Source organism: Bufo gargarizans, chromosome 5, assembly GCF_014858855.1.
Source record: "Bufo gargarizans isolate SCDJY-AF-19 chromosome 5, ASM1485885v1, whole genome shotgun sequence".
NCBI lineage: Eukaryota > Metazoa > Chordata > Amphibia > Anura > Bufonidae > Bufo > Bufo gargarizans.
In genome coordinates, this window is record NC_058084.1 from 458,460,626 (window position 1) to 458,481,830 (window position 21,205).

The 21,205-nt window shown below is 43.0% G+C and overlaps 1 protein-coding gene across 4 annotated transcripts in view; it reads left to right on the plus strand.

The window, feature by feature from the left end:
* The window catches only part of THSD7A (thrombospondin type 1 domain containing 7A), a 293,377-nt gene that overhangs the window by 141,923 nt on the left and 130,249 nt on the right, over window positions 1-21,205 (plus strand). For all 4 annotated transcript variants that reach the window (XR_006389941.1, XM_044293070.1, XM_044293068.1 and 1 more), the window contains exons 2-3: window positions 10,557-11,388; window positions 19,313-19,558. Coding sequence is in view for 3 of the 4 variants with exons in the window: in XM_044293070.1 (XP_044149005.1) it covers window positions 10,557-11,388; window positions 19,313-19,558 (1,078 nt within the window). In the remaining variant the exon portion in view is untranslated. The remainder of the gene's footprint in view (window positions 1-10,556; window positions 11,389-19,312; window positions 19,559-21,205) is intronic.

Genomic DNA, 21,205 nt, shown 5'->3' on the forward strand with positions numbered 1-21,205 from the left:
TCTGAACAAAGAAGAAGACTTCTGGTCTGTGTTATGGTCAAAAGAAACAAAAATTTAATTGTTTAGTCACAATGATGTTTCCTTCATTTGGCGTAAAAAAGGAGAAGCCTTCAACCCAAAGAACACCATCCCCACTGTCAAACATGGTGGAGGGAACCTAATGCTTTGGGGGTGTTTTTCAGCCAATGGACCAGGGAACCTAATCACAGTTAACGGCACCATGAAAAAAGAGCAATACATGAGGATTCTCAACGACAACATCAGGCCGTCTGCAGAGAAACGTGGCCTTGGGCACCAGTGGACATTTCAGCAGGACAATTACCCAAAACACACAGCAAAAGTGGAGAAGAAATGGTTAGCAGACAACAACATTAACGTTTTGGAGAGGCCCAGCCAGAGTTCAGGCTTGAATCCAATTGAGAATCTGTGGAGGGAGCTAAAGATCAGGGTGATGGCAAGAAGACCCTCCAACCTGAAAGATTTGGAGCTCGTTGCTAAAGATGAATGGGCAAAAATACCTGTGGAGACCTGCAAAAAGCTGCTCTGCAATTATAGGAGGCGTTTGATTGCTGTAATAGCCAATAAAGGCTTTTCTATTGATTTTTGAGAAGGGTATGAATAATAAACACGTTTTGCTCAAATGTAAATAAAAGCTGAGAAATGTTTTTTTCCACAATAATGCCTCTTGTACATCGTCTTATTATCTTTTGGGAGACACCGATGTTTTTTCCCGACAAAAAATTACTTGCTGGTTGAATAAAAGTAACTTTAAGTCAAAATTTGCCAGGGGTAAGAATAATTATGGGCAGCACTGTAGGTGTCTCCAGAAGGCAAACTAACTCTATGATAACTGTAATCCTGCAGTAATGGGTTCATCTCTTCCCATTGCCTCCTCCTTTTTGATTGTCTTTGGGTTACGAAGGAAGAGGGGTGAAGAGAGAGGCTGTGCAAGTAGTCTGTAGCCAGAGACCCGCAGCTCAGTCCAGGAGCTGTGTACACAAATGCTAAGTGACTTTTGAGCAAAATTGTTTGCGTCGGTAGTCTTATTCAGGGTGCAGTGCAGAAGGGTAAAATAAAATTCAAAAACAATAATTTTTTTAACCATTTTTATCAATTCCCTTCCATTGTCTCTGACGGGTTAATCTGATCAACGGTGGCGAATCTTCTCAACTCTCAAGTAGTGTCCGTCCTGCCAGAAATGGATTATCTAGAAAGTTGTACCGTAGAGGCAGACACATCACAGTTTTTGGGCGCATGGTTAGAAGGAGTCTGGCGGATAATTACTACAGCTGCTTCCCTTAGCAAAGTAATCAATAAATAACAAAATTCTAGTTATATGCAGTTGCCACTAGGGGGAGCTTGGAGTAAAACTCCTAATGAGGTCAATGGAAGCTGTATACATACTGTAGATGTGCCTAGTGGCAGGTGCAGGAACCATCAGTTTTCTCATGTGAAAGGGCCATCATGAAGACTGAAGACAGCCTACCATATAACTATTCGCTCCCTGTATGTCCTAATACGATGATTGATAAAGTCTCATTTACATAAAAGTAGACATTCCCTTTTAAGTGGTACTCCGATCTGGGACATTGATTGCATCAATGTGAGATAGGTGTGAGTCCATACCTGAGACCCACTCCGAGCTCCAGAAAAGAACCCCTGAAGTGAACAGAGAGCAGCTGCGCATAAGCGGCCACCCTCCATTCACCACAATGAGAGGCCACATGCCATCAATGTCCAGGATAGCAGGATAGGTCAACCCCTTTAAATTTTTCTCCTGCATTCAGTGGGGTAGCGTGGGTTTCCAGCAGCACCCGGGGCAAAGCCATGTATTGCGCCCCCCCACCTGTGGACATGCCCCTTTTTGCAGATAACATAGTAGATGTCACCTGCAGTCCTATGTAACACCACAGATTACACAGTAATAACTCTCTGATTACAGATAATGCAGTAGATGTCACCTGCAGTCCTACACCACAGATTACACAGTAATAACTCTGATTACAGATAATGCAGTAGATGTCACCTGCAGTCCTATGTAACACCACAGATTACACGGTGATAACTCTCTGATTACAGATAATGTAGTAGATGTCACCTGCAGTCCTATGTAACACCTCAGATTACACGGTGATAACTCTCTGATTACAGAAAATGTAGTAGATGTCATCTGCAGTCCTATGTAACACCACAGATAACACAGTGATAACTCTCTGATTAAAGATAATGTAGTAGATGTCACCTGTAGTCCTATGTAACACCACATATTACACAGTGATAACTCTCTGATTACAGATAATGTAGTAGATGTCACCTGCAGTCCTATGTAACACCTCAGATAACACAGTGATAACTCTCTGAGTACAGACAATGTAGTAGATGTCACCTGCAGTCCTATGTAACACCTCAGACAACACAGTGATAACTCTCTGAGTACAGATAATGTAGTAGATGCCCCCTGCAGTCCTATGTAACACTACAGATAACACAGTGATAACTCTCTGAGTACAGATAATGTAGTAGATGTCACCTGCAGTCCTATGTAACACCACAGATAACACAGTGATAACTCTCTGAGTACAGATAATGTAGTAGATGTCACCTGCAGTCCTATGTAACACCTCAGATAACACAGTGATAACTCTCTGTGTACAGATAATGCAGTAGATGGGTGTGAGGCCCCAGAATTCAGAACATGCAGTGTGACCTGAAGTCTGGGGCCAGGACGCGGCAGGGTGGGCCAAATTCTCAATCTCCTCTCCCAACCCTACCGTGAAGCAGATATGTGGATGGACATTATTATATACAGGAGAATACAGCACTACACCTGGTACATCCAGTGACGTCTCCTGTGATGTAGACTTTCTTCATAAATAGATAAGACCCCCATGATACCTTCTTCCAGCCGCTTCTCGTCTCTGCAGAGTTTCACGGAAAACTTTTTTTGGGTGGGAAGGATCATTAGTCTTATCACATTACGACTCTACCAAACTACCAAAAAGTTACCAAAACTAAACTTCCTGAAACAAAATGCGGCATCAAGCAGCTAGTACATGGATGTGGAGGAACTGGTAGGAGAAGAATCGGGAAGCAGCGGCTTTGATGTTAACTTCAGTGAACATTGAGTCTTTGATGTCGGCTTCAAACCGCGTTAGTTTCCCTGGTGACGAATTTGACATGGAGAATGATGGACTTATTGGCAGCTGCTCAGTTCAGGCTCATCGGATTTTCAGACACAATATATCTGAACTTCAGGTAGCTGTTATTATAAGAGCCGCTAAATGCACCCCCCTTTCCCCATCATCCAAACTCATATATGACATTTGGCAATTTTGTCTGTTGATACAAATGATCCCTAGGCCAAGATTCTACCTTAAAGGGGTTTTCTCTATTAAACCCTTAACCCCATACCCTATTAAATTCTAATTAGTAGAAGGGTGGTCCTCTGTTCATGGTCCTCATCTCTTGGCTAGAATTCTAAAAATAATTTTTCCCTTGGGAGGACCTGTCCTGTATTAAAACATTGATAAGAATGAGTAACATGTTATACCTAATTTTACCTGTGGTGGCACTGCAGGAAAACTAGACACTTACTGTCAGGTTTCCCCAGAGATCAAAGTTGATTGCTAGTGATCTCGGCTTATAGTAGTCATCCAACATCTCGGGTCAACCCAATTTTTTTAATTTTTGAAAAATAAATCAAGTTTGATATGCAGAGGCTTGTTCTATACACGGGGTATAAGGATTAGATGTGATGTATTCTGGAAAAATCTAGGTTGTCCCATCTGCTGGAATTTATTTGAATGCTGTTCTTCATACTGCACTTGTCTTAGGGTACTTTCACACTTGCGTTTTTCTTTTCCGGCATAGAGTTCCGTCACAGGGGCTCTATACCGGAAAATAACTGATCAGGCATATCCCCATGCATTCTGAATGGAGAGTAATCCGTTCAGTTTGCATCAGTGTGGCGAAACCAACCTCGCCACTGGGTTTTGGAGAGGACTGTTTCAAAGCCTCTTGCCTCAGGATTATGGCCCATAGTAACTGTAAAGGAGAAGACAGACCGGCCGCACAGCTTAAATCTGTCTGTAGAATTGTATTTTATGTTATTATGCGTTCGGTTAAATTGTATGTTATGTGAGGGCACCCAGATAGCTAATATCATTGTATTTGTGTATTCTGAGTGCCATTCACCTAATGATATGCACTCAGACTTGAGCTATCTGGGGATATGTTAAATGTCTGTGTTTGCTGTGGGGGTGTGCCATTGTGTGTTTGGGTGGTGATTCCTGTCCTGTTGTCTCCACATGTGTATTGGTGATCTCCCCTTTGTCCTGAGAGATAATTGGATTGTGTTCGGTCGTCTCCGGGACAGAGGGGAGGAAACCATGATGCATTGTGGGGATATGTTGTATCTGTCCTGTATCTGCAAAAACTGTAATAAAAACCAGGCTGGGTGTGCCAGCACTTCAGATCACTGCTTGACCCTCAACACGGAGCCTTGTCTCGTTATTGGGGGATTCCCTGTATGCTGTTGGAGACTGATTGCCAGGAGTGTAAGCTGACGGATACGCTTTTCCTGTTCGTCTGACTGACAGCTACTTGCGAGGTTCCAGTTTGGAGTGCTATTTTGTATCCAGTTCGGGAGGTTGGTGTTCTGCAGTAGCTGTGCCTGTCTCTCGGAAAGGGGCATATCGTCTAAGCGGATCTTAACCCCTTGTCTGCTGAAACGGTGCCGTTACATTGGTGGCAGCAGCGGGATCGTTCCTACAGCCAGAAGGACAGCTACAGGAGACACCATTTCTGTGGATTCTACAATTTAAGGGCAACGCATGTCTCAGTACAGTGACCCTAAAAGCACCAGGATGGAACCAGCAGTGGAGTACAGATACTCTGTGGAGGAATTTGACCGTATGATGTGGTTGCGGCTGAACTTCTTCGGACCCAATCCAGGTGAGAAATACGTGAAGTTCGTGAGGAATCTAGTGTCTACGACCCTACTATACCGGGCAGAAGGTGACGGTCAGCTGCCACGTTGGGTGGACCTCCATCGGAAGTTACGGTTGCGGGACAGTGGGAGCCCAGTCTCCATTCCCCAGCGGCAGTGTGAAGTGCAGGGAGGGGAGAGCAGCGGCCTCCCTCCCCAGCGGCAGGCTGAGTTACAGGGGGCAGAGGTAGTTGTTCCTGCCCCCCAGCAGCAGAGTGATATGCCGGGAAGGCAGTGTGAAATGCAGGGAGAGGAGAGCAGCGGCCTCCCTCCCCAGCGGCAGGCTGAGTTACAGGGGGCAGAGGTAGTTGTTCCTGCCCCCCAGCAGCAGAGTGATATGCCGGGAAGGCAGTGTGAAGTGCAGGGAGGGGAGAGCAGCGGCCTCCCTCCCCAGCGGCAGGCTGAGTTACAGGGGGCAGAGGTAGTTGTTCCTGCCCCCCAGCAGCAGAGTGATATGCCGGGAAGGCAGTGTGAAATGCAGGGAGAGGAGAGCAGCGGCCTCCCTCCCCAGCGGCAGGCTGAGTTACAGGGGGCAGAGGTAGTTGTTCCTGCCCCCCAGCAGCAGAGTGATATGCCGGGAAGGCAGTGTGAAGTGCAGGGAGGGGAGAGCAGCGGCCTCCCTCCCCAGCGGCAGGCTGAGTTACAGGGGGCAGAGGTAGTTGTTCCTGCCCCCCAGCAGCAGAGTGATGTGCCGGGAAGGCAGTGTGAAATGCAGGGAGAGGAGAGCAACGGCCTCCCTCCCCAGCGGCAGGCTGAGTTACAGGGGGCAGAGGTAGTTGTTCCTGCCCCCCAGCAGCAGCATGATTTTTGGGAATTGGGAGCCGAGTCTCCATTCCCCAGCGGCAGGCGGAGTTACAGGGGGCAGAGACAGTCGGTCCTGTCCCCCAGCGGCAGAGTGTCCTACAGGGAATAGAGAGCCCAGTCTCCTTTCCCCAGCAGCAGGACACTGTATTGGGAGCGGAGGCGGTCGGTCACTCTCCCCAGCGGCTGGAAGTATGTATGGGAGAGGAGCTCGCTACCCCCTCTCCCCAGCGGCAGCTTAACGCACCAGGGGGAGACAGTAAGCCCCACAACAGTGCAGATGGGACCGTGGTCTCTGCACTTACAGCACAGGGGGTAGAGACAGTCGGTCTCCCCCTCCAACAACCAGGCTCCAACCAGGCTTCTTCCGTGGTAGCGCTGGCACCAGGGCTGAGTACCGCTGATCCCTGCCCACAAAGCAACCTCCACTCCAAACCAGGGAGCAACACAGAGACCGGGAGTACCAGCTTCCAACATAACTTTGGTGGATTCACTGGACAGAGACAGGCTACGAAATTCAGCAGGTCCAGTATTTTGTTGTGGGTGGCCTGCCAGACTAACTCAGGTACCGACCGGCGTGAGGTCAGGTATCTGGTTAGTCTTCCCTGGGGGGGGGAGATGTGTGGCGAAACCAACCTCGCCACTGGGTTTTGGAGAGGACTGTTTCAAAGCCTCTTGCCTCAGGATTATGGCCCATAGTAACTGTAAAGGAGAAGACAGACCGGCCGCACAGCTTAAATCTGTCTGTAGAATTGTATTTTATGTTATTATGCGTTCGGTTAAATTGTATGTTATGTGAGGGCACCCAGATAGCTAATATTATTGTATTCGTGTATTCTGAGTGCCATTCACCTAATGATATGCACTCAGACTTGAGCTATCTGGGGATATGTTAAATGTCTGTGTTTGCTGTGGGGGTGTGCCATTGTGTGTTTGGGTGGTGATTCCTGTCCTGTTGTCTCCACATGTGTATTGGTGATCTCCCCTTTGTCCTGAGAGATAATTGGATTGTGTTCGGTCGTCTCCGGGACAGAGGGGAGGAAACCATGATGCATTGTGGGGATATGTTGTATCTGTCCTGTATCTGCAAAAACTGTAATAAAAACCAGGCTGGGTGTGCCAGCACTTCAGATCACTGCTTGACCCTCAACACGGAGCCTTGTCTCGTTATTGGGGGATTCCCTGTATGCTGTTGGAGACTGATTGCCAGGAGTGTAAGCTGACGGATACGCTTTTCCTGTTCGTCTGACTGACAGTTACTTGTGAGGTTCCAGTTTGGAGTGCTATTTTGTATCCAGTTCGGGAGGTTGGTGTTCTGCAGTAGCTGTGCCTGTCTCTCGGAAAGGGGCATATCGTCTAAGCGGATCTTAACCCCTTGTCTGCGGAAACGGTGCCGTTACAATCAGGATGTCTTCAGTTCAGTCGTTTTGACTGATCAGGCAAAAGAGAAAACCGTAGCATGCTACGGTTTTATCTCCGGCGAAAAAAACTGAAGACTTGCCTGAATGCCGGATCCGGCATTTTTTTCCATAGGGATGTATTAGTGCCGGATCCGGCATTCAAAATACCGGAATGCCGGATCCGTCATTCCGGTCTGCGCATGCGCAGACCTTTAAAAATGAAAAAAAAAATAAAAAACGGATCCGTTTTGCCTGATGACACCGGAAAAACGGATCCGGTATTGCAATGCATTTTTCTGACTGATCAGGCATTTTTCTGACTGATCAGGATCCTGATCAGTCAGAAAAATGCCTGATCAGTCAGAAAAAATGACATCCGTTTGCATACAGTTTGCCTGATCAGGCAGTCAGTTCAGGCAACGGAACTGCTTGCCGGAATCAAACAACGCAAGTGTGAAAGTACCCTTACATTCTTATCTTCAGGATACATTTGCCCAAACAAGAGAGCAAGTCTGAGCAGTACAGAGAGATAGTCTACAGTACAGCAGGTAGAACTTCCTGTGGCCACTTCAAGGAATATCCCTCTATGAGGCCAGTGATTGTCCTAATGCCCTAGTAAAAGGTGATCTGGGTCTTCTCCTGGAACCACCACTGATCTGCTGACTGAAGGGGACAAAGCACTCAGTGGTGGGTCCCCTTCATTGTCTACCAGGTCCATACATTTGATGGTGGCTATGCCCAAACCGATAGGTCATCAATAGCGTTAGGGCATTAGGACAACCCCTGAACATTTGAACTCTTGGCATCTTCTAAAATCATAGTGGGGTATTTACTGTTCAGGAACCCAAAAAGAGAAGAGTAACTCTACTTTGAAGGACTCCATGCATTCATATATTACATTGTCACCCATTCATTTGAATGGACAACATGCGTTACCACCTGTAGCGGCTACTAAAGGACAATAGGTCATCTTCAGGAGTTAACCATATGAGTTTCAATTGCCAGACCAGCAGCAATCTGCTGGCCACCATCAAGTCCACATTTAGAGGGGGTTTTCTGATGGGACAATGCAACAGTGCACAATAAGAGCGGAAATCTACTCCACCTGTACCACAGTCCTCTCTAGCGTTACGTTTTAAAAACTGTTTTGTCTTTTTTCATTTTAACACAACGCGATACCTTTCTTGGCTTCACCTGGTGATGACCCAAAATGTTCACAGTTCACATCTATCTATTTAATTTAATTGGCTTCTCTCATTATATGAAAAACCAATTATTATCTGCCACCGTTGCAGGACTTGGCCTTTCATGGTGAGTTTTACAGCTGGGAATCTTCCTTCTACCTGAAAGTAAAAGTACTAATTAGGATGGTTTGGCCTAAGGTGCTGGCTGGTGATAAGACAGGGTCTCCATGTGTTTCCTCGAAGTGAATGCAGCCATGTTTCTAGCACTGAGATTAGATGGCAGGTTTTTCCTCTAAGTAGGCCATTTAGGATTTTTGTATTTGGTCTCGGTTGGTGTTCTCGAGCGGTGGTCCCTGCCATTCCGGGAGCCTTCTTGTATGCGAGTGTGGATAATGCCGCTGTGATCTTGTTATTTCTGAGAGGTCGATGAGAGATAAAGCCAAGGTGTAATCTTCCCGGAATAGAAAGTAAATTGCATTTGTATTTTCCATATATTTATATTGTAGGTGCCGCAAAAATCTATAAAGCTAAGATTTAAATGTAATCATCGTAGAATACTAAAAGAGTTTTTATAGACTTAATCTAGCCTTCCAGCTGGCTGCACCGAAAGCCGGGGTACAAAATACAAAATACATCACTCACTGCCTCAATATTATATACACAGGGACTGCAGGGGGGGGGGGGGGGGAGCAGAGTATTACAATCAGAGATTGTATAGCTTATAGAAACTGCTAAAGATACTGGAACAATTATTATTAGTAGCAGTTATAGTTTTGTACATAGGAGGCAGTATTATAGTAGTTATATTCTTGTACATAGGAACAGTATTATAGTAGTTATATTCCTGTACATAGGAGGCAGTATTATAGTAGTTATATTCTTGTACATAGGAGCAGTATTATAGTAGTTATATTCTTGTACATAGGAGCAGTATTATAGTAGTTATATTCTTGTACATAGGAGCAGTATTATAGTAGTTATATTCTTGTACATAGGAGCAGTATTATAGTAGTTATATTCCTGTACATAGGAGGCAGTATTATAGTAGTTATATTCTTGTACATAGGAGGCAGTATTATAGTAGTTATATTCCTGTACATAGGAGCAGTATTATAGTAGTTATATTCTTGTACATAGGAGTCAGTATTATAGTAGTTATATTCTTGTACATAGGAGGCAGTATTATAGTAGTTATATTCTTGTACATAGGAGTCAGTATTATAGCAGTTATATTCTTGTACATAGGAGCAGTATTGTAGTAGTTATATTCTTGTACATAGGAGCAGTATTATAGTAGTTATATTCTTGTACATAGGAGCAGTATTATAGTAGTTATATTTTTGTACATAGGAGGCAGTATTATAGTAGTTATATTCTTGTACATAAGAGCAGTGTTATAGTAGTTATATTCTTGTACATACAGTAGGAGGCAGTATTATAGTAGTTACAGTATATTCTTGTACATAGGAGACAGTATTATAGTAGGCATATTTTTGTACATAGGAGCAGTATTATAGTAGTTATTTTCATGTATATAATATAGAAACAAACATAGTTGCGTGTAATAGTGTTAAACTCTTCTTCCACTTCTTTGGTCATTTTTTTGGCAATGAATGGATGGTTTCTGAAATCACTGATACACACTAGACTATTCTACTTTGGGTCAATTTCAGCAGGAACAAGCAATAGTTTATGTGAGTTCTTATATGACTCCTCTTTAGGGAAAATAAGAAGTTGCAATAATTGAATTTTGCAGCAAATTGCTATAGTATAGTAACATAACATACTGACATACTGTAGTTTATAAGGCTGAAAAAAGACATCCATCCATTTCAGTCTGTTATTTTGAAGTTTATCCAGAGGAAGGCAAAAAACCCAGTGAGTTGGAAACTAAGTTTCCTCATTTTAGGGGGAAATTTTTTTTCTCGACTCCAATCAGGCAATTAGAATAACTCCCTAGATCAACGACCCTTCTCCAGAAATCTAGTAACTATAACCTGTGTATCATATAACAAGCTAAGAATATTTAGGTAGGAGACCATTTTGCTGACCACTATGTTTCATATATGACCTGCATTAATCTCATTATTATGTTAGATATACTGTACAGAAATGAAAATTGTGATGCCAGAAATAAAATTCCTTTTTGTGCCCTGAGAACTCATCTTTATATTCTTGTTTCAGGTCCTTGGGGAAGATGTATGGGTGATGAATGTGGTGAAGGAGGAGTTCACTCAAGGGTGGTCTGGTGTGCGCACACCGAAGGGTGGACGACTCTCGCCACAAACTGTAAACAGACAGATAGGCCGGAAAATCAGCAAAACTGTTTTCGAGTTTGTGACTGGCATAAAGAACTCTATGAATGGCAGCTGGGTAGTTGGAACCAGTGTGCACCAGTTGCCTCAAGGTTATCAGAGAAACCAACAGAATGCACAAAAGGCGAGGAAGGAATTCAGACGCGAGAAGTCGTCTGTCTACAGAAAGCCACTGGGATGGTGGCAGATGACAGTATATGTGACTACTTCGAATCCAAACCCCGGCTAGAACAAGGTTGCCTTATTCCCTGTCCTCAGGATTGTATTGTATCAGATTTTTCTCCGTGGTCGGAATGCTCAAAAACATGTGGCAATGGATTAAAGCACAGGACACGCTATGTGGTGGCCATGCCACAATTTGGTGGCTCCGGTTGTCCTAACCTAACTGAATTTCAGGTTTGTCAAGGTTCTCCTTGTGAAGGAGAAGAAACAATGTACAGTCTGAACGTTGGACCCTGGAGTTCCTGCTCGATACCGATTTCTAGACATGTTAGACAAATCGGGAAGAGGGGTAAAAACAGAGAACGAGCAAAAGAAAGAGAAAAGATCATGAAGGACCCAGAAGCTAGAGAACTCATTAAGAAGAAGAGGATCCGAAACAGGAAGAATCGCCAGGAAAACAGATACTGGGATATACAAATCGGGTATCAGACACGACTGGTGACCTGCATGCACAAAAACGGAAAAACTGCTGCTCTAAGGTAACTGTTTCTGTAAACCAAAAGCACAAAATGTTTGTATTTGTATACCACATTATATAATTTGGTCTTATGATATCTTTGCTGCTGTAATGGGTCAAAAATTTCCTGTTGAACAGATGGTTAGGTTTCTGGATATAATTTTTGAAGTCACTCCATGTGTTCTTCCTGTCCTGGTTCTTTAACTTTCTCTTTATTTGTACTTTTAGCACGGCACACAGTCTTGCATAAAGGGGTTATATCCATAATTTTTTATATTTTTTTATCTTTTAATGGTCCCCTCTAAATAAAAAATTGTGAATCAATCACTGAGGCCAGAGCCTGAGTCAGAGCATCACACATTATACTAATCAAGGCAGTTCACTTTTGTGGATGTGTTTACTTAGGCATATCAAAAGAACAATAGAGCTGCCATATTGTTATCTCAATTCTACACCTATTATTATCATGAGGATTATCCTTCAGAGAACATCTTCCTCTCACAGCAGCAGTCAACTGATAGTGGAATACTATGGAGGACAGTAGTTCTATTTAGTAGGATTTAACATTTGTGTTAAGAATGGTATGTCTCCAACAGTCAGATTTGATGATGAGTTGTGTTGTCGACTATTATCCATTTTGGGAGTTTGTTAGTTGTTTATCTATAAAGTTCATGGGCAGTATCTAAACCCTACAAAACAATGGGGTTCCAAAAATAGTTGTGCACTTCAAAGTTGGGTGCCGAATGGGGTGAGCTGCTCTCAACTTGGATTTCCTCTGCATACTGCCCCATAGTTTATGTAGGTACTGATTGTTGAATATTTGACTTGAAAACAAGTGGCCATTTAAGGTAAACCTCCATCAGGACAAGGCTGATTTTGATTATGTTTTTGGTAGAATTCTCTAGAATTACTGGGTTGCCTGAAGAAGTGAACCCCTGCTTCCCGCGCTGATATCATGTGGCCTCTGTCATTTATGGCGAATGAGATTTGAAAGCTCACAGGGGAGATGGATATCTAGGCCAGATTTAAGATCCATAAATGTCACCCTAGGAAACAATGTAATAACATCATTGTTAACAGATATGCAAATTAGCTCTCTTCCAGAAGAAAAAATTGTATATGTATAGGTAGGTAATGGTATGCCTATTAGTAGCTAAACTGTATTTCTGACTCTTTATTGGGCATTGGCTAACAGCTTAGGTACCTGTAGTTGGCGCTAGAGAGAGGATCATTTGGATAATATTTCCCAGGGATCATTGCTGTTAAAGACTAACTTCAGTTGCTAGATCTCCACAAGGAAAGCTAGAACCTTCCAAGAACTGTTAGTAGAGATTAAATTAGATGTTATGTAGCTATATAGTGAGATAGATAACTAGATAGATAGATAAATAGATAGATAAATAGATTGATAGATATGAGATATATAGGAGACAGATATGAGATAGATAGATAGATTTCTTCAGCCTAGATAGATAGATAGATAGATATGTATGACTCTCTTAAAGGGGTATTCCCATCTGAGACAAATGGGGCATATCGCTAGGATATGTCCCCATTGTCTAATATGTACAGGTCCCACCATGGGGGACCAGCACCTATATCAAGAACGGAGTGGGCAAAAGTTTTGGCTGGAGAACCCTGGGATTCCCTGGGTCTGGCCACCACCAAGCGCTCTCCCCATAGAAGTGAATGGGAGCACACCGTGCTTGCGGGGCCACCTCCGCCATTCACTTCTATGGGGCCGAAAGAAATAACCAAGCCATTTCCTCTGCTATATATAAGATAGGTACGGTTCCCAGAGGTAGGACCCGCACCTATCAGACAATGGGAGCATATCCTAGCGGTATTCCCCCCCTCCCCATTGTCTCAGATGGGAATACACCTTTAAGTCTTCTCACTTTCAAGTAGTTCAAAGGTTGTGAACATCTGCAGGGGCAAATTATTAGCATTTTTTGGGGGGGGGAATATATATTTTTTTCAATTGGTCTTTATTAAACATTTATTAAACAGTTTCGGTCTATCTGCAGAGTGTCTTGCTTTCACTTTCACTCTGAACCGTCAGTTTGCTGCTTTGATGGCTGGATCTGTAGCCCTTATCTCTGAACTCCTGACAGCTCATGCATTTAAGCCATAGCCTTATCAATTTGATAAGAATTTAGCTATGATGAGTGTAAAGGAGCTGCCAGGAGTTCAGAGATCGGTCCTCAGTTCGGATCTGACAGATTCAATGAGAAACGAGGAAGCAATAGTCTGTAGATGGGCTTAAAGTAAAAACTGTCGAGGAAAAAACTGTCGAAAGGTTTTATTAAAAACCAACTGAAGAAAATCATTTTAGCTCAAAATGAGTGGAATGTAAAAATTGCAACCAAAATTGCCCAGAGCTTTTAATCTGAACCATCAGATTTCCAGAGTATAGAAGCCAGCTGATGGCAGTCCCATGTGACGGCCATTGTGGAGATACATTTGTACTTAACGGCCATTTGATGCTTACTTAAGCAGAGACATTTTAAATCTGAGCTAATAACTATTCAGGGAATTATTCACTTTTATTCTCAACATGGAAAATTGTTGATGTTTAAGTGAAAGTGGCTGAACGATGGAATTAAAAAAAAGAACTAAAAGAACTAATTACTCGAATAGGTCCCGCGTCAAGTGTAATTAACCAACAATAGATAATTGGTTTAAATATTTTGGTAGATTAGCATTACCTAGGCAACTGTAATGTAGTAAATTAATGATATCATTAGATACTTTGTGACAAAAAAAAACCATATATTGCAAAATGTCGACAATTCTGACCATGATCTCCACCATTACTTTTATTCCTTTTCTTTTTCAAATTGCGACCAAATGTGTGAAGACATTCTCTATCCCAAGGATCGTCCATTTCTCCCTATAAAGGCTCAGAAAATACTTGAATCTGGTTGTAAGGCAACTGGCTGGAGCAGGAACCCTCCCCAGTGTCCCTCCAGTGGACACCTAAGCATAGGAAAAAAAGCTTAGATTTCAATCGATCCGTTACACATTATACTAAATATTTTCCCTTAAAACTTTATATAAATCTGCTCAGCTCCTCCTGCTCCGTAACTTGCTGCTGGCAGCTAGGACTGCATGTTCATCGTGACAGGTTCTTTTAAGAGGACAGTTATGGATTGATAAATGGTTCTGTAGAACCTGGAGAGTATATTATCAGGGTTTTCAGCACATGTTGCATTTTGTAATACAGAAGAAGCTGGACTTCATTCATGCCAATACATTCATTATTTCCTTCTATTCTAAAGGCGATAGATTCTAGATTTGTGGGTGTCTGACCTGCTGGTGCCCCAATTAGTGTCCGGCTGGGGTGCCCAGGGCCCACCAGTAAAATTTAGTCTGGGGGCCAGTGTACAGCTACATGCAAATCACACCTGCTCACACAGGGATAGACAGCAGCAAGAAGTTACAAGATGATTGATTATAGGTGTCCATGCATCGACTTAAAGATGGCAGGTCCCTGGGGAAAGAGGATGCTAGCCGGTCTGCCTTCTATACCTAGAAGTCATCTCAACCACCTGTATGCTGCCATCAGTCTACTGTATCATGTGCCACTTGTGCAGGCAGTGGAGGAGGGGCCCATCTTGGTCAGGGGCCAATCAGGGGATTCCCCCTTTTCCCCTGTGGCCCAGTCCAAACCTGGCTCCAATGATTGCCTAAATGGGTCATTTCAGCCCCCATTCTCCCCAACCACAAAGCCCGTGTTTGAGCATGCATTCCGTTGCTCCAATCAAAATCTATGGCACTGATAACACTAGCCAAGCACTGCTTTAGGCCTCATGCACACAACTGTATGTATTTTGCGGTCTGCAAAAAAACGGATCCGCAAAAATTACGGATGACGTCCGTGCGTTTTCCGTATTTTGCGGAACGGAACAGCTGGCCCCTTTTAAAACAGTACTACTCTTGTCCGTAATGAGGACAATAATAGGATATGTCCTATTTTTTTGCAGAACGGAAATATGGACATACGGAATGCACACGGAGAACCTTCCATTTTTTTACGGACCCATTGAAATGAATGTTTCCGTTTACGGCCCGCAAAAAAAACGGAACGGACACGGAAAGAAAATACGTTTGTGTGCATGAGCCCTCAGGTTAAAATACTCCTTTAACACTCTTGGGGTATACATAGAATGAAGAGAGCCCCAAAACAAAATCAAGATAGCTCTGCTCCTAACATCTTGGATTTTCTCTCGCCCCCTTCTTCTGTCTTCTATAATAAAAAAAAAGGTCAGTATCACCCTCTTGGCAAGTTCTTCCCTCTTTAACTTTAAATGCTCCTATTGACGAGCTCCGGCTGTCTGCGGAGCCGGGGGGGAGGTGTTCACATGATATATGGGGGACTAACCACAGCTATGGCCAATAATCAGCTGCAAGTGACCCACATTGAACCAGCAGTTTATGATTACCAGGGTTACCAGACCTCGTCAATGGTAGTGGGGAACCGAAGGACCCAGAACTCAGGGGTGGCAATCAAGTACGCCTCACTCCTCAAGTCCAGGAAGGTGGGGGGCTCTGGCAGAAACAGCCCCAAAGCTAGATAACTCCTCTAAGTGTCCATAAAGAGGGGAACACTTGTTAATGTTCTCATTAACTCCTGGAAATAAAGATAGGGTCAACTTGAGCTTAGGTTCTTCACGGACAACTTTGCCTGTAGAGACATACGAGGAATCATCTGAATAGGACTGATCAGAAGCCCCCCCTCCCGACTTGAACCAACTCCAATAATTTGTCTTAATCTAAGACCCATGCTGGGAGATGTGAGCTCAGTAATAAGCAGCAGAATTGTGAGTACAGCTCTTGATGGAGAACAAATTATATAACTCAAGATGGATACAAAATACATACATAAAATCAGAAAACTCAAAATGTAACAAAAAATGCAATAACATTCTGCAAACAAATCTATCTGCTGCAAGAAATATAAAGTGACAGCTTGTAAAGTAAATGTCATGGGCACTACATAGGAGGCCTTCAAGCTTCATGTTCTGAGATCTGCTCTGAGTTGACGGCCTCATCGTTCTTTAATGATGCCACTTAAGTGGAGAGTTCACTCCGAGGTCACCACTACATCGCTGATACTCTGAAGCATGAATGGAGTCATAATAATTAGTAGTGAAGCTGACCTCCCCCTAGCTTAGTTACAACCATGGCAGATGTCTTCTCTGCTTGCCATGACATTTGCAGCCACCAATTTTAAAAGCCACGGGCAACAATTTTCCTGTTCCGATCATAGTAGAGATCTGTTTGCTTTGCCTCCAGGACTGAATTGTACGGAGGGCCGAAGGGTCAGTTTCCCAGGGACATCAACTACCAACGGCCCCACTACACAGATGCCTCCAGTTCCCCTCTGAAATTTTATACTGCATCTCCAACACTAAAAATGTTTTCAAATATTTTTCACTGTGTGGCAAAGATTCAATATCCCACCCGTATTGATAACTAGAAGATATGCAATGGTCAAACCACTCTGTGCCCTCTTGCTCCTCCTGCTTCCTCTGACCGCCCCTCTCTCTGATTTTGATTGACTTGGCCAGCCTACTATGTAGGAACCTGGCCCTGTCAATCAACAAGGAGAGGAAGGGCTGGCAGTGGAAGCAGGAGGAGCAAAGGTGTAGGAATGACTTGGGCCCGCCCTCAGTGCACTTAATTACTCATTTGACTATGGATTTATAGTGCCATTTCTCCAGAATAAAGCAATGGATCACTAAGTGAAAGGTAGCCCTACAAGACAATATGTAATGAACTTCCTGCTGACGGACTCCCTGTAAGTCAGCTACATCTTATATGTTCCAGGGGAGGAAGCTCTGGAGTCCCAAGGAACACTAGTCTGACACTCGGAAGGCCCACCAAATTTGTAGTCTACAAGCCTCCACTAACCTTGATTCATACCTGTTTGTTGCACAATCTATACAACTTTAGACAATTTTATTAGCAAAGGCTCTTTTACGTGGACCGAGGATTTGACCAATTATCGGGAACGAATGCTTCTATGAATAATAGTTCCAAAAAACTGGGATGTATAGATATCCTTGATCACCCAACAAACAAGCCAAACGTTGTCCAGTAAGAAGCCATATTAGGAATTATTGTAACCTTCAAGCAAGGCTTGAAGGGGAGGATAGCTCCGTAACATGACGTCTAGTGTTGAGTGAATCGAAATCCAGGATAAATTTGATTTGCCAGGAAGCCGAATTTCCTCCTGCTTCGTGGTAGTGAATCAATTTAACCTGAAATAGTGTAAAAAATAAAATAAAATCATACTTACCTGATCCTTTTGCTAGCAACAGGCCAGCCACCATCTTGCTTGAAGATCTCACATGAAATCCTGTGCGCGGTGACGTATGATCTTCAAGCAAGATGGTGGCGGCCAACCTGTCACGAGCAAATGGATTAAGTAAATTTTTTTAATTAAAATTTCACACTGTGTTATTTATATCAGATGCCGAGATTGACGGGGGCGGCGCATTGTACCCACTACTTACAAGTAATTCATCACAAAGCAAATTTTTTTGTAAAATGCTGAAGCAACCGAATCTAACTTTTTAAGAATTTGCTCATCTCTAATGACCTCCCATGGAACATGCATATAGTATCTGATGTTAGAGCTCCATAGAAGTCTAAGGGCGTCACTGTACAACTCAGAAGTTGTGTGGAGCTGTAGTACAGTAAGTGCATGTGCCCGAAAATCTTTACCTAATAGAGACATCACTTATTTCTCTACTGTCTTGTTACAAGCCCCATTACAAAGCTAAGGCCACTTTCAAGCCCAGTGGCTCATGAAGGATTAGCATGCTCCTGGAGCAGTACAGTGCGGCATCCTCTAGCCTCTCTTCACTAGCCATAGATTTTTAGAGAACAACAAGCTTGGAAACAGAGTATCATAATTATACACTAGGATTACTTATTTCTACACTAATCAGCGTTGGCAATGTAAAGTGGCACGAGCCCCCGAGGCTTTCCAACAAAGCAAAATGTGTAGCTGGTAACAAGTCGGAAATTTTCCTAGTTACAGATGATTAACATTTTAGTTAGCAACTTTTACAAAGAGAAAAGTTAGTAGACTATTTACAGTGCCACCAGAGGCCTACTGAAAAGAGTTAATTACTGCTAAAAGAGTTAATTTACTGTTGTGATTTGATGTCAAAACACGTAGGGGGTCATTTATTAAGCTGAAATACGCCTATATTATGTAACTTCTCCTCGCTCACGCCAGGAGTGGATGGGGAAGGGGAGGGTATGGTAGGCTGGTATAAAGCTGTATTACATTTAGAACTGGTGGAGGATCCTCCAAGGTTCTGAAGAGGCCAGCGCCTCTTCTTAATTTCGGAGAATACACCGCCAGCGCAGGGGTTTATTAAGACCAGCGTTTAAAATGCCGGTCTTAATAACTGCGCTCCATAATTCTTTGTGCCTTATGTGAACTTTTTAGTAATGAATAGGGAACACTGGCAAATTAGGTCAGGTTACCAGGGTGATTGACTTAGCCCACCCCCTGGTTAGAGAGTCCAGTCCAAAGAACCTTTATCTCTGAGAGTACTGCTGCCAGAAATGATCTTTTATTATCAGAGTGACTTTAAAGGAAAGAGACCAGACATCTTAAATGGTCAAGAACCGTAAAGGCTGCACAAGATATCTACAGCAAGGTATGCACCTGTTTATGGCATTAAACTCTTTGCTGGTGTGGAAAGGAAATATTGCCTCTGCCACCAACCACACTTTGAGTACCTGATTATACAATATGGGAAGAACAACAGCAGAGGGAAAAGAGTGTGTTGAATATGTCTGACCACTTTAGTGATCGCTACCTAGAACAGGGTTGTGAATAAGAGGTAGTATCATGATGCATCATCATGTGTCATGTCCATATATCACACTACCACACTAACAATGTTTAATGTCATCCACAGCTTTTGTGAGCAGGAGAAGTTGCCGATCACTTTCCAAGCCTGTGTGGTGGATAAAGACTGTCAAGTATTGGAGTGGTCAGAATGGAGTTCTTGCTCTACGGATTGTAATTCATCTCCTCCTAGTGGCCATCGGACAAGGAAAAGGACCATCAAACAGCTGCCCGTTGGGCTAGGGAAGGAATGTCCAGAGTTGGAGGAGATGGAATCATGTTCTCCACCACCAGAAGGGTTACAGACATGCATCAAGTAAGTGAGGATATGTAGCTTTATTTTCGTCTTATGTCTTTATGGATGCTGCATTTCCTTTTGGTTATTTCTCCCTATACCTACAATTCTATTTTCCCCATCCTACGATCTCTCTAGAAGAGGTCAACTGGATAACATGACCCCATGGAAAACAAGATTGCAAGCAACCTACTAAGCATGGCAAAACAAAATCCAACAAAACATGTAGCACCAGCCCTAGTGTTTCTGCCCATAACAAGCTCTGATCGATGATATAGCATGTCATCCCTTAAAAACCAGGTACTATGTGTGTCAAACCTGACATGTTATGGAACTACAGCCAGGTCTCTCAGTCACCTAGCTTTAATGAGTGAGCAAATTGCATGAGGGTTCTCCTCCATCCTTCCCTCCCATGTCATGACTGAGTGACTGCCCTCCCATTCATGTGCTCCGATCTGCTTCCTATTGGGTATAGAAGTATATGTACATATAGAGAGACAAGCAGAACCCACATTATGCAGGAATGGCCACATTCCCACATAATAGATCTATGGTGATGTTGTTGTGCTGAAAGGTCCTGGCAGGGTACTAGATATTTCCACTTAAAACTTAGATGCAAACTTTTCTTTAAACAAACCTTGTAGTTTTCATTTATCCCTTGTAACAAACTCATTTCTTTGGCTCTTCTAATCCCCAGAAGTCTGCTTTAAGACATAGATTATTTTCTTTACACCAAGAAGGCTTTTTCAGCGTTCCCATAAACCCATTACTGAGTAACATAATGAATTATATATGAAAAAATGCTTTAATTTTTTTATTTCTTAAAAATAAAAAACCTGACAATACAAAGTCTAATTGCAGAACCGGATGCCAGGGTGAGCATTAATAAAATGTATTTTTTTACTGTGCAGTTTGGCAGGCAAATAAAAAATTGATATGTAAGTGATCCTTAATAAGAGCTGATATGTTATTCTGTTTTATACATACATGGTAAATTTAGTAGCTGGTGGCAGGATTTTTACTGATGTTTTAAAGAAAACTATTGCAGACACAAATGTTGTGATTTCTAGTAGTTGGGGGGTTTAAAAAAAGGAAAAAACTAAGCCCATATGCCTAATGACCACAGCATTCAAGCAAGACTTAAAGGGGTTGTTTGGGTTAGAAAATACCCTATTAGCAAATTCATTCAGGGACTCATCTATTATACAGCATCTCTCTCTCTGGAGGACTCGGTACATCCCACTGGACATAGACAGCTCATTGATTTCAATGGGAAATGTATAATGCTTCTTTTCTCCTGTGCTGATGCTGCAGTGGAATTGAAGACTTGTTGACAGGTTCCTTCACAATTTACAGGGATCTCTTGGTGTCTCTTATTCGAAGAACATTCTAAGAAAATGGGATTATCTAAAATGAACAAATATATAGAGTATGGCTGACACATGACCAATTCTGAAAAAAGTTGTAGAGTGGTGTTGACATTACTCTTCCATAAGGGTTAACAGCTCAGGGCCAGATTAAGATCGAACCCATTGGATTCCTTATCTCAACCACATATAAAAGAGGTGACCATAGAGCACATTGCTCTCCATATTGAACTCTATGGGAGTTATGGAGACAACCAAGCCAGTGGCTCTAAAAGAGAGCACTACACCAATCTATAGCTAT